This window comes from Crocodylus porosus, unplaced genomic scaffold, assembly GCF_001723895.1.
Source record: "Crocodylus porosus isolate Cpor-Errol unplaced genomic scaffold, CroPor_comp1, whole genome shotgun sequence".
Taxonomy (NCBI): domain Eukaryota; kingdom Metazoa; phylum Chordata; order Crocodylia; family Crocodylidae; genus Crocodylus; species Crocodylus porosus.
The window spans coordinates 41874293-41888676 of record NW_017728949.1 but is presented as its reverse complement, the minus strand read 5'-3'; the positions used below and the strand labels follow the sequence as shown (position 1 = coordinate 41888676).

Sequence of the window (14384 nt, the reverse complement as noted above, 5' to 3'; positions counted from 1 at the left end):
TACACTTAGTACCCACAGACTTAGTTCATCCAGAATTGATGCATTTAACTTTTTTTGAAACTGCTGCAAGGTTTAGCACAGGTACTCCATAAACACACTTTTAAGTAGCACTTTTGTACTTACTTATATAGTACAAACTATTCATGATATTAGTTCAGAGCCAAAAGGCTATAGTTCATTGGGCTGGGCCCCTGCAGAGTCAACAGCATTTAAAGCCACAGGGACTCCACAGCTCAGGATTACTTAATACGTGTGTGTACTCCAGATATCCTCCCACAAAGGATCCATGTGCTTAATAGTTCCCCACTTGTAACTGGAATTAGATGTTCTTGTCATGAGTCTTGGGATCCTCCAAAAATGTATATGCAGATGAAGCACAGGGCAACCTGGTCCAGCTCCACCTCATGGAGGGTGAGGCCATGCTAATAATCACATGCACCACACTGAGAGAGGGGGAGACAGTGGGATTCTGGCAAGTGTTTGGGGCCCTGTTTGGTAATATTTGACAGGCATTTAAGGCTGGTGAAGAAACAAGAATCATTGTAAATAGGAAAGAAAGGCGCAGCTCAGCTGTGAGAGTGAAAAGGAAGTAGAATAGTAAGAGGTATAATGGCTCATCATGATTTGAGAAAGCGTTGGCGCTTAAGGGGACTGAGTGCAAAGGGCAGTACCGTATTTAGATGGGCTACAGTAACCTACCTTTGTGATGGTTCCCATCATCATGTTTAGTCCAGATCTGGGGAGTACCTGAAGCCCCAGACTGATATGTCTGGGAAAGAGAATACTTGGCTGGTGGTAGACCCAGACACAACTTTGACAATTGAGCTCTGCTGTGTCAAAATTTGTGCCTTGATTATTGGGTGTTGCCCAATAGAATTCAGACCTGATTTGGCCCTTGAAATGAAATTTAAAAATAATGTTTGGTCCATATGGGCAATGTGTTTTGTAATCATGCTCAGTGTTGGCTGCATTTAATCAACTTCACTAGTGGTTTCCATTGCTGAGCATATGCTGCTTTTGGCAGCATTTAAATGATAGACAATGTATTTCATGAGGTTTCCTGGTTTGCAAATATAAGATGAGGGGCTTATCCCCCATGCTGACTGGGGGAAAAAGCCTCACCTTGTATTTGAGTAAATATGGTACACACCTTTTTGAAGTCATTTAGTACATGTAGATTTCAAATCAAAATAGCTAACATGATTTTAAATGATCTTTAATTACAGTTAACCCTTTTACCATAGTGTTATTCAGTCATAGTGTAATCAAAACTCCCTCTAAATTACAAATGGGCTGGATTTTTAAGTGCCTATGATAGTGATATTTTCCAAAGCACCTTGTGGCTAGTCTTGCAGTTGGCTTAAGTTGGCATTAGACATCAAAGTCCAAAATAATAGATCTTCAGTATGAAGGTACCTAAAATTGTGGGCATTTCTGATATTTAAATTTCATTGGGGCCAAAAGTTTGCTTCTGAGCATGTCCACAAATGTCTCGGCTAAACAGCTCAGTCCATAGTTCATGCCCAAGCCTCAATAGAATTCACAAAATATTTATTTCTCTTCCTACCTTTTCTGTAGGGCCTGATACAGTAGTCATTCACAAAGCATACCCAGTGGATCAGGGTCTACACAAAAGATGGCTGGAAGTGATAGTGGCTATGGTACTTAACTGGCAGAGGGGAGACCCCTACTCCAGTTCTAACTCCAGTGACTATTTAACATTAAATTCTTAAGCATCATTCATTACAAATATTAACTAATGAATTAGAGACTGGAGTCTTTTGTTTCACTAAAGGAAGTCTAAATCAGTTTTATGGTTATGAGTCAGTGAGAGCTTTGCTGGCTCAAAAGCAGATATTAAAGTATTATAGCTATATAATTTATAACTATTGACTGTTAACATAATATATAAAACTTCACACAAGAGCCATCAATTGTAGACAAGGACATTTGAAAGCAAAGTTAATTTTGGGGGAAAGTGACGAGGAAGAACATGAAATATTCAAGGGAGGGTTAAATCAAATGGATAAAAGTAGTGGAACATAGATTTCTGCATTGGTATCTGGAGTTTTCTTATGATGGATTTGTGGGGAGAGAGAGATATTCTGCTCAGTCATTTGTTTGACCAAGTTTATCAGCTCTACACCATTTCTCTTCCATCAGATCCTGACGCAGTTCTAACTAATAAGAACCATCAGGATGTACGGAGTTATGTACGCCAATTAAATGTGATTGACAACCAGAGAACTTTATCACAGATGTCTCACCGGCTAGAACCACGTCGAGCATAAGCATTTAAGGAGATGACAAGAAATTATCTTTTTTTTTTTCCAGCTAAGGTCATCTAAGAACCTCACTTGTTCTGCTACTACACTGCCACTACAAAAATAAGCAAAAACATATTATACAATCTTACGCAATGTACAATGTACCAGCCATCAGAGAAATCTGGCTGATGAAAAATTTATACAATGTAGCTATAAAGGTGCCCACATTGTGTATGGTTAATTTATTTAGAGCGTACTAAAATCCTTTTACATGGTGAGAATAAAAGTGAGATGTAAAATTGTATAGTTTGGGAAATGTTCACAAAAGAAAAAACTATGAATTAAGGAAATTAGGGAATTTCTTTTCTCTAACTAAAAATGCAATATTTTTGGATTTATTACCTAGTTTGGGGCCAAAATCTGCCATCACTTTTGCATGTTATCATTCTTTTCAGTAGAAAATGCATGTAAGCAACTGATGGAAGAATTTGGGCTAGGAGAGGTTGAATGGTATATTTTCATGGTTTGATATTCAGAGAACAGTTGAAAAAAATGTTTTTCTTTAAAACCCAAAAGCTATTAATAAGAATTTCAAGTTTTAACCACATTTGCCTATGACTGAAAAGCACTGTGGCCATTTAAGAAACTTATCAAGACTAATCTGTAATATTCCAAAAGATAAATAAATTAACATTTGTTCACATTAATTTTTTTCATTACCAGAATTTTTTTTCATTTATCAGGATTTTAAAAAGTTCCATTATGAGTTAATATGGTTCTTCAAACCAATAGCATAAAAGTAGCAAAGAACTGGTTCAAAAAGAGCACAAGATGTACAAACATAATTCAAGATAATATTTTCCTGGACATTAAAACCTTAAACATCAGTTACAGTTTATTGTGGCTGATTAAAACATATTTTCTGGACTTAAACATTTGCAAATATCGTAATTTTCAGCAATTATTTTTCACTTTCAAGTAGACTGTATATAAATGGTAATTCATCATGTTCTAGAATATTTATGTAATAGCTATCGTGCCAAAATAATTATGTTTTATTTAATTTAGCATGTAATTGAAGTACAGTTTTTTTGTCTTTATATTTAGTCTGCATTGTATGATGTATGTATCATGTAAATAACACATTGTATCTTAATTAAATGTAATCTGGAAAAAGTAATTTAACTGTCCTTAGCATCTATTATGTGTACTTCAGTCTCTATTCCTGCCTAAATACAGATGTTCTCATATGGCTGATATAGTAAAATTGAATTGTTGAACTGTAGTGATGGGCTTCCACTTCTACACAAAATTGGTAAATTCTGTCCTTTTTGAAACCCATTAAGCCCAACACTGGTTGAGAGATTGAACATCTTACTAGCTGCTATGTTTTGGATTCCAAATAAGATCTTTAAGTTTAATTGTTCAAATGTAAAATATTCCAGAAATAAAGTACTAGATTAGAGAACAATTAGTATCTTATTTCAGATTAAATGCTTGCAATATAAATGGCCTTGTCTTCACTGGGGGGGCATATTAACTCAGCTAATTCTAAATTGATTTGATAACTTATGTAAATACTATAATCTTCCCTCAGTTGAGAATATGGCAGGCAAGGAGGAGGAGAGGGTTCCTAGTGAAGATAAGCTCAAGGAGGCAATCAAGAGGGTGATAACTTAGGATCATAGTAAAGTAGGGGTTCGAAGGGACTCAGCAAAGTCATCTAATTCAGCCCCTCCTACTCCAGGCAGGATCTTCCCTGATGAGTCTATTTATTTTTAAATCTACCATGTATGGAGTTACTCAGCAAAAGAACTTAGGGGTGACAAGAGTGAGGTCTGTGTTTTAGTGTGCACTCTCTCCCACTGGGGTCATTATTTAAGAATGTGAATAATCCCTGTGCTAGTATTTGTGGACAACCAAAAAAAAAGGTGAAAAAATAATGCAGACTTTTTACATGGTGATAGTCTTCATTCTATTTTAGTGTTCAGAGTAGTGCATGTCTGTGATAAATTGATCAGGTAGGCTTTAAATCTTTCACTCTTGTATCATCTTTATTGAGCTTCAAAGTAAATATCCATAGAAGTGAATAGAGACATTCAACCACTTTCAAAGCTGTTTTTACTATGCTTTTTCAGCAGTAGTATAAGCAGGGAGGGCAATCAGGATAGCAGTCTCAGGCACTGCTTTTGCGGAAGGGGGAGGTGGGGACAAGAATAGCTGCCGCTATCATCACCACAGCAGCTGGAGCTGCCTGATGCATCACAACTGCCCCAGGTACAGAGCTGCTCTACTATCCCTCTGTGTTCCAATAGGGTAGCACGATATACAATTTGAAAGCTATCTTTCCCTCCGTAAAGGCAACTTGACTCCTTTAGTCAAAGCTTAAATTCTACAAAAACTGATGAGGACTACTGTAAAAGTGCTGGTAAGTTTATCACTAAATACAAAGGCTAAGTAGAGACAGTCAAAAAACTTGAGGCTGAATTGAGTCAGTCTTTTCAGGTTAGTCTAAGCTGCAGAGATTAAACTGAAAAGCAAGTGAACAGACATTCACTTTTGATTCAGGAAATAAAGCTACATGCCTGCAGTGGCCCAGAGCAGAAGCCAGAGTGTACTAGAGCATGCCTCCCACCCTGCCAGCCAATGCCAAAGGGAAGGGACTGAAGCTCCAAGGCTTTTTCCCTCTCCCTGGTCAAGTGGAGGAGAGGTTGGGGAGAGGGGGAGTTTTAAACCCTCTACCATGGCCTGCATGAGACCCCAGCCCATGTCTGCCTGGTCAAGGGGCCAGTGTTTGCAAGGCTTGTGTCCCACCGCTGCTCCCCACTCAAGGGAGCAGAAGGGCATCCCCTACCAGGCTAAGAAGGGGCTGGGTGGGGAAAAAGGCATTGAATTCATAAAAGCTTGAACAAGAACAGTCCTTTCTCTGAAGCAAGCATGTATTGAACACAGCAATTTGCAACCTCAGGCACACAACAAAAAACAACCAAAAATCTTCACTCATTAAAATACAGTGAAAGCACACACAATTTAGTCTAACTTAAAATGGAATGTAATAGACCAAAAAGACAAGAGAAAGCCTTGTATAAGTCTTAGATAATCCTGAGGGCAGAGTGTCTCCTTACAGCTAGGTATTCAGAAAGTCCTTCTTGGGGAATTAGCAGATGGTCTCAGAGAGCTTCCTTCCCAGAAGACATGCCCCCCCAGCAGACCCAGGCAGGGTTCCTCTGTGGGCCAGGGAGGGGGTTTAAACCTTCCTTCCCCTGCTTAGTGCACTGGCCCCAGGCAGGGGTGTGGCCACATCCCTGCCTCTCTGCTCAAATGGGGAGCGGGACAGGGGGGGGAAGGGACACAGATGCCTGGGTGGGACTTCCCTCCACCCCAACTGGGCTGGGGTCCAAAGTCATGGGTGCAAGGGGGGGGAAGCCTGAAAGGGACTGCCCTCCCAGGCACCTGACTCCCCGCTTGAATGGAAAGCCAGGAACATGGTCACGCTCTGGGTTGGGGCCAGCACACTGAACTAGGGAAGAGGGTTTAAACCCTCTTCCTGGTCCCAGACCCCAGCCAGGGTATGCTGCTTCCTCCCCCACCTCGCCCTGTGCCCTACCCCATGCTCCCACCCCTCTACTCCAGCAGCAAGTGGGGAATAGCCTGGCAGGGGCTGCTGCGCCCCTGCCAAGCTGACCCCAGCTGAGGTCCCATGCTGGAGGGAGAGAGTGGTGAAAAGTCTGGCAGGGGCTGCCTCCCCACACCAGCAGATGCAGCTGCATCTGGGTTTCCTACTGCAGCCCCTTGTCATCCAGTCCTCACTGCTCCAGCTAGGGAGCAGAGGGGTGGGGCCAACCCTGCTCTCTGGAACAGGCAGCACAGCACAGAGCTGTGCAAAGCATCCTGGGATGCTGGGGGACTGTGATTTAACTTGAACCAGGAACTGGTCTACGACAGAAGTTCTTTAAACCAGTTTGACCTACATCAGCTAAGTCTGATACTACATTCAACCAGATTTATCTTAAACCAATTTCAGCCATTTTGAAACTGGTTTATATGCACCGAACTTGTGTTCTGTTACAGGTTTAAATCAATTTCTGTTCACTTAAATCGGTCTATGTGTAACTTCAGTCCTCAGCCTATGTGTGTAGGTCCTGAATATAACACCTAAGAAATAGTCTACCATTTTTTACAATTATCATTTGATCTATATTTAAAAGCTGCTTTAATATTGCCATTTTCCTTGATGTTCAAAAGAAAATTCAGCCAGTAGTAAGCAGCAGAAATTATTTTTAAGAAATGTCTGTCTTTACCAAGAGAAACCTATTTCCTATTTTATGTATATGAGTATAATTAACACAGTTTTTGGGATATAGGATTTTGTAGAAGCAAGCCATTCAACACACTGAACTAAAATGCATGCCAAAATAATTCAACAATCAGAATTTTCATTAAAATCAAGTTGTAAGATTTGTCAGTTAAGCATTTTCTTTATTCTTTTGTTAAAGACTTTTTAAAGTCTGGATTCCCATTTATTGTTTATATAAAGTGGATTGTAAAACTGCCAATTTGACTTTGGTCCACACAAAGGTCATTTCCTCATTTGTTCAGTTTCAGTATGGTTTTCCCTGATTATATTACTGGTTGAAAACTTCTGCTTTTCTAATGCTTTGTATATAATTTTTCTAGTGCATTTGTGTCTCAAGGGAACTTCAATAAAGATCACATGGCATCTCTATGTCAATACATGAAGGCAGACTGCATACTTCAATCAAAGAGGTATAGAGCATTTCAAAGTCATCTACTGGAAGTTGCTATATAAATAACAAAAATTATTATCAGAGGGTCTCACTTACTCCAGGAGCTCAGATATTATAATGGTGCTGATCACAATATAAATACCTAGAGATTAGATAAATAAAACTTCAGTCTGGTGTTCATTTCTCTGGCTGCATTTGTGGAACTTGCAGATGAAAACCACACTGAAAGGATGTGCTTTTTATGGTTTTGCTGTGTGGAGTATATTTCATGGAATTGTGGAAAGAATTAAAAGAACCTTTGCGATAGCCTGTATATGCTGAAATAGGCAGTTCTTGCCCCTCTGAACCTGTAACTATGAGGTTGAAACAACATTCTTTGGTCACTAGTCACCTTTAAAAGGACCCAATATACTAAAGAGTACTATTTTAGAGCTGCCCTTGTCCCAAAAATATTTTACTGGGTTTTTTTAGGATTTGTTATGGCTTTTTTCTGTCAGCCATTGTGGGATAGGATGATGAAACAATAGTTTGGTTCATTATGGCATATCCAACATTCACATCCTGTCACTTTGTGTGGTAAGTCATTATCCAAAAGATTTTCCACAGACATTTTGCTCCATTCTGACTCATAACGGTGTGATCATTTCAGACAAAATACTTCCAATGGATTTTAATGAATACTAGCTTATTGCAGCAGTTTTCTTCTAAAGAGGTGCAATCAGAAAACACAGCCTCTAAAGACCAAGAGAGAGACAAAAAAAAAAATTCTCCCTTCTCAAAAAGACAGTAACCAAACAACCTCTTGAAGTACAAGAATTTTAAATACAATTTAGAAATCTTAAAAACCAAGTTAGAAAGAAATCAAAAGGTTTAACCTGCAGAGGTACCCAGAGAGATAACAAAATGAAACTGCAGAAAATTATAAGTCTACATTGTTAACATAGCTTCTTAGCAAGGTCAACTGCATAATATACAGTACCATAACCTCTTCTGGCAATTTTTAAACACCATGCAGCTTAAATAGACTACTTCTGAATTCAGTGATATTTCTTCTGGGAGACCTGAATGCAAATCAAGAGGTAATAGTGGAAGAAAATTAAAAGATGTGCTATTCTCATTTCATTTTTTGTACTGATAATAAAAAAAGCAGCATAGAGTGTGATCTGGCAAAGTGAACCTCTGCCTTGAATAGCTTTTCTTTCACTGTTAATCTGAAATGCATTACACCCTGCTTTTTCAAATAATCATAATGTTCTTTACTGTATTCTGCATTAAAGTTTAGCAAGCACAAGAAGCAGCTGTCACCAAAGGTCAATGTATTGGCAATCAAAAAAATAATGACCAGATTAAAAAGTTATCATTCAAATTACTAAGTCAGAAATTTCTATAGCAGCCAGTTTTCACCTGGAGCATAAACACCTAGAGTAGGTGCCTTACACTTATCATGAAGTTAAATTAAACCCATGTGAAAAGGAAACAAGAGTCTATTAAAACTTGGTTTGCTTCACAAAAATCAACCAATAAGAACTTCAATTTTCTCTGTTTTGGAAACAGAAACATTTATAAGACATCTAAACAGCATAAAGTATAGGGCCTGTTATGATGAGTTACTCTCACAGGCACATGTTCGTCCATTGGTTGTGGACTAAATTTGTTGTCAGTTTCATTAACACATCCAAGGTAAGCCTTGGCTCACTGACTTACAGACCATGTGCAAAGCACTTTCATTTTAACTCACTGATGTCAAAGGAAGCAGGATCAATCACTTATTCCTATGGAGTCAATTGTAGAGTTACAAGGAGCTCTTAGCAGTACATGCTGGTTTGTGACATGGAGCAAGGAACAGTGTGCATGGTAAACTAGGCTGTTGATTTTTGGCATACTAGCTACTCAGCACTAGCAACCTCTGTGGACACTGTTGGCGTGCCCTCACAGTATCTTTGCTTGATGTAGTTCCCCTCACTTTTAACCAGAATCTACACAGCAGCTGGTAGAGGAGATACCATGATCAACCAGGTGGCCTGCACATAGGATGGCCAATGGATCTGGGAGAATTTGAAGTCCCAGGGTAAGAGCTTGGGACAGGGGATGCTCGCTGGTTGTAGTACCATACATGGTGTTGAAAATGACTGAGTTCTGCCTGCTCAATAAATATGGTATTTGGAACAATTGAGTTCTGCTCAGTCAATCTGATTTGAGACTGATTTGGCTGATTTGACCTGGAACAATGAAATATATTAATCATAAGGGGAAAAAAAATAAGCTGGGATAGGGTGTACCTAGCTCAGTGTAGATTTACACCCTGGTTTGCTAACTAATCTCCCCTCACAGAAAAGCCCCAGAAAGTTGTGATTTCATACTGTTTCCTCTTGCTTCAGAGAGGAAGTTAGTTGCATAGCCCTCATACCTTACTTCCCTCTCAATGCCAGCTCAGCTCTGCTGTCCTGCCACTCTGCTTCTCACTGACCGCCTATGTGAAAAGGGGAACAGCAGTTGCTTCTGTATCAACATCAGAGTCATAGCTTTCTCTGCCATCCGCATGAAATGTATCTCCAAAAGGTCAGGGCCTTCTTAATCTCTGTTTGGCCCATAAGAGAGTTCACAAATAAGTTTATAATGAATTTCCACAGAATGAGACAGGACTATGCATTTGCCTTTATGTAAATTCTTACTGTCTGTTTTTTACTATTGCAGAATAGTGTAATAATCTTGACAATGTGAGCAGTTGATTCATGTTCCATATATACTTACCCTATTGTAATTCAGTTGTTAGAAGGACTAGTTCTTGCATAAAATATTTTATCCAGTAATCACAAACAGCAATTATGGATAACATGGCCTTTGTTGGTTATAGAAATTAAAGTGTGGCTTTGAGTGAAAATGTGATTAAAATAGAGACTATTGATCTTAGCACTTGATCAAATGATATAGGGGTGTTAATTATAAATACTTTCTGTGAATAAAAGTGCAAGGGAAGAGCATGTGTATCTGCAAAACCAAACTCTCATTTACATTCAGACTGTCAAAGGATACTTCAGAAAGATATGTTTGTTTACAGATTCAGCATTCAAATTTCACTTGCAATTTAAAATAAACCCAGAAAACTGCATGAAAATGCATGAGGAATGCATTATCACTGACACAAATTGGAACAATTTTCTTGGAAAATCCAAGTATGACATGTATGGATCCTGGCAAGAGACTGACTTATTTCCTGGCCCAAATCCATAAAGGACAAAGTTACAAAAAGCTATACCGTCACATGGGAGAGGTCAGGGATTAGCATCTCTTCTTTTAGCTAAAAATCCACAAACCGCATAAAACATTGCCAGTTGAAAATAACTCAGTATAGCCAATTCAAGTAGACTCGCATGGAAATGTCTAGAATAAAGGTGATGAAAGATGTCTGAACAACCCGACAGACAATAGTTTCTCTCTTACTAGACATTTGTCAATATCCATATCTTTCTACCTCTGAATGCTGTTCTTGTCACGGCGCCACTTCCTGTAAAACAATTATTTTTGAAGATGCTGGTTCAGACACTGAAGTGGGTCTGCTACCTATATTTCCTGCTTTTGGTGATTTTCCTGGTCAATGATGGGCAAAAGTATGCGTTGCTTCTGTTTACAATACTGTCACTAGAATTTTGGATGTCCAGAAGAATCAGAAAGCTGATGTCCTTTTTATTTAGATGCTTTCTGCTTTGGTAGAGCTCACTCTGAAGTGCTCTTATTTTAGCAGGTAAGTTTCCCTCCTATGTGGAATGTCATTCCTATTCTAGTGTTTCTTTTATTCTAATTGCATGACATAAGGCTCTTTGCAACTGTTATGGATCCATCAGCTTGGATTCCAGAAGCTTGCTAGAAGACGGCACTAATAAGTTTAGTACTTTTCCTCCTTATGTCTGAAAGCATTCTATCAACTAACATGGATATAATGGTTTTATTAATTTGGTTCTTTACTATTTGTACTGATTTTTCTACTCATCTTTTAGAAAGCACAGACTGAAGAGTTAAAATTATATATTTGAACAGATATATCAAAAAGAATTGCTGGATTGAGCCAGTAATGAATTGTGGCCCGTTTTCTGTTGGTAATGCCTCAGGAAACCAAACATGAACAAAATGGGATATACAAGGTGTTATAACAATGTTACTCAATGTTCTGTGCATTAAAGAAACAGCAAAAAGGCAGAAGTATTAGTTCATTAATTTCCATTTAATTCAAGAAGAGTCTGTACCAACCTTAGGTCATGGTTACATAATACAATGGTTTCTGTCAGCTCACCAGAAAAAAGATGAATAGATCAAATAATGAGTGAAAATATAGTAAGTGGTATATGATGTTTTAAAATATCAGATGCTAAATGTTGTGTGCTCTTGGTAGTTGATTAAACCTTGTATTTATCCAATGGGCCTATGCTTGCTTACACCAGGGTCCTTTTTGGCCAAGCAACTGGTTGAAAAAAAACAAAAGGAGAAATCAATGGATTGCGGCTTTAATGGAGCTTGCGCTAGTGCAGATTAGAAAACAGAAATGGGTGAAGTAATGATAAATTCAGTATAGATTTAAAACAAAGAAAACAGTGTTAAATATGTATTACATCTTGGAGAAAAACTGCTCTGAAATTAGAACAGCAAATTAAAGTCTATTGGACCACAAAATTTAATATAAGAAATAGCATGAGGGCTACATATACAATTAAAAATATATAATGAAATGGTAACTGAGCAGAGGACTTGCTGCCAGATTATAGTTCAGTAAAATAATCTGCTAAAAACATTGATGCCAGCAAAAAGATATTACAGGCAAAATAGCTATAATTTTCTCAGAGTTTTCACATAAAATCAAGAAACAGAACATTTTCTTGTTATCTTTGTGTTATTGATATAGAATTTTTGTAAGGTTTGTATTTCTTTATGGTGTATGTGCCAAGAGCAAAAGGCAAGCACATTTTACAAAATGAAAAATAAATTTAGAAAGCAATTATGCACAAAGCTTACCCTTAATGTACATATAGAATATACAATTATAAAAATAGGCCAATGTGCATAAAATCAATTGAGTAGAACATGGCTTTGTATGCCTTCATGCATTTGTACCTACAGCTTTAGTAGGTAAATGCCTTTTAAATACTTACATGTTTATTCTTTAATAACTCAGATAAATAGCTTAAAAGAGTTACTTATTTTTCTATGTAATATTCAAAACATTGTTGAATGATATTAAACTGGTGAGATAATCTGAAAATAAATATGGGAGTTGAGTCCCAGAGTTGTACGACTTGTTCTCCTTTACCACACAGTTGTATCTTCCTTCTACCATCATCCCTTTGCCCCACTCTCCCCTCCCCACTAAAGATTAAGAAAAAAAGATGCAATTCTGGCCCTATTGTCAAAGTTATTTTTGATATTCATCGGCACAAGAATTTCATCTGTTAGCATAAACTCTTCTGGAGCACATAAACTTCATGCCATGGCCACTACTCTTACCAATCAGTACAGTATAATCCTTACTTTAATGGAGATTCTTTAATGTGGCCACTGAATGCACTGGATGACTCTAGGACAAATGTTGGCAACCCCCAGTACAGGTTGTTAGAGTGTACTTTGCTTGGCATGTGCACCTCAGGGCAGACAGCAAGGAAGGGGCTGGGGCTGCGCTGCCACAAAAAGGTTTGGGCCCTTTGCGGCTCTCCTGCCATCCACCCCTACTGTCAACAACTTACAAATTTAGGTTATGGGTGTTTTGGGCACTATGCCCAAAAACATTGCTGACCCCTGCTCTAGGACATAGCCAAATACAGTGTATGCTGCCTAGGAGGGCTGTGTGAAGCTTCAGTCCCTGATTTGATTCTGAGGAGATTCGGTGACTGAATCTCTGAATCCAAATTGAACCAAGAGACCTTTTAATCTCTCTGAATTGAATCAGAATCCTCTGAGTGGATTCAGAGAGATTCGGAAAGATTCGGCAATTTGGATATAGACACAGCTTTAAATGTTTTTTCTACCTACCTCAAGATACCAGGCAGCTCATGAATGCTGCAGTGCTGAGACAGATGGAGCATCCCACAGGAGTGTGGGAAGCTCCCCAGTGAGTTCGGCAGCAGACCCAGAAGTGGACCAGAAGCACTTCTGATCCATTTCTGGGTCTGCTGAGGAGCATGCAGGGCCCGTTCCCCATGCCTCCCCCAGCTCAGTGACTGGTGCCTCTTGGGTCTGGGGGAGCACCCCCAGTGTGCTTTGCAGCAGACCTGGGAGTGGACCAGAAGTACTTCCAGTCCGGGTTTGCTGCTGAACATGCAGGTGCCCCCCCACCGCACTCCTGTAGGATGCTCCATCTGCCCCAGCATTGCAGCATTCATGAGCTGTGCTGCGCCTGGTACCTCGAGGTATGTAGAAAAAACATTTAAAGTAGTGTCTATGGCTGAATCGCTGATTCTCCAAATCAGCATCGAATCTTCAGATTCAGATTTGACTGAATAAAATCAGGGACAGTGATCTGAATCAATGAATCAAATCACTGTCCCTGATTCGGGCCAAATCTGAATCTGAATTGAATACAGCTCATTTTGCACACCCCTATGAATTGCATTTTGGGTGATTGTAGCACATTAGCTGTAATCTAGCTAGCACTGGTAACGATAGCAGTGAAGACAGACTTGCAGGGCCTTCAGCATAGGCAAGCAAACTGAATTCATGTGCAGGGTCCCTGGACAGCTTCTATAAACTGCACAAAACTGGCACAATTGCATCTTCTCCATTACTGTTACTCAAACTAACTAGAGTGAGGCTTGCACAGGAGTGCATACTCATGCTGCTATCATACCTTCTAGTACTGTGCAGACATCCTTACATCATCCCAGAAAGAAAACTTCCATGTTTCTTGTAAAGGGTTACAAGATGAAGATAATATAGGCAATGCATAGACTTGGGCCCAGGACCCCATCTTCAGCTCCAAGACAATCTTAATGCTGATCTCCTGAAAAATGTTGAGCAGAACTCCTCTTCTAGCCTGCCTAGACAGGTAGCTAGGGCAGGTAGCAAAGCTTTACTGTGTTCAGTCTACCAAGGGACTTTAATAAGACAAGTTAAATGGATGCTTCAACTTCAAACAGTTATTGTTTAAAAAAATTACTATACCTGCTTTAAACCCCTGTCAGTTTTTTGTAGTTCTACAATTCCATTTTCTTGTTTTTAAAATACAGTATAACTTCATAAATCCAAATATCAGAAATCCAGAATTCTCGAAAATCCAGCACTTTTAAAAAATACATTAGATTGGGGAGTAGCGGTTGCTGGTCCTGGAGCAGCAGAGGGGGAAGCTTACACACAGCGGCTGCCACTGCCATTCACCACCCCACGTTGC

General features: G+C 39.1%; 1 protein-coding gene across 4 annotated transcripts in view; it reads left to right on the top strand.

Moving 5' to 3' along the window:
- The window catches only part of RAPGEF4 (Rap guanine nucleotide exchange factor 4), a 285020-nt gene extending 281573 nt beyond the window's left edge, over positions 1-3447 (top strand). For all 4 annotated transcript variants that reach the window (XM_019554378.1, XM_019554377.1, XM_019554380.1 and 1 more), the window contains one exon: positions 2164-3447. In XM_019554378.1, the coding sequence (XP_019409923.1) occupies positions 2164-2291 (128 nt within the window). In that variant the 3' untranslated portion in view covers positions 2292-3447. The remainder of the gene's footprint in view (positions 1-2163) is intronic.
- Positions 3448-14384: the final 10937 nt, after the last annotated feature.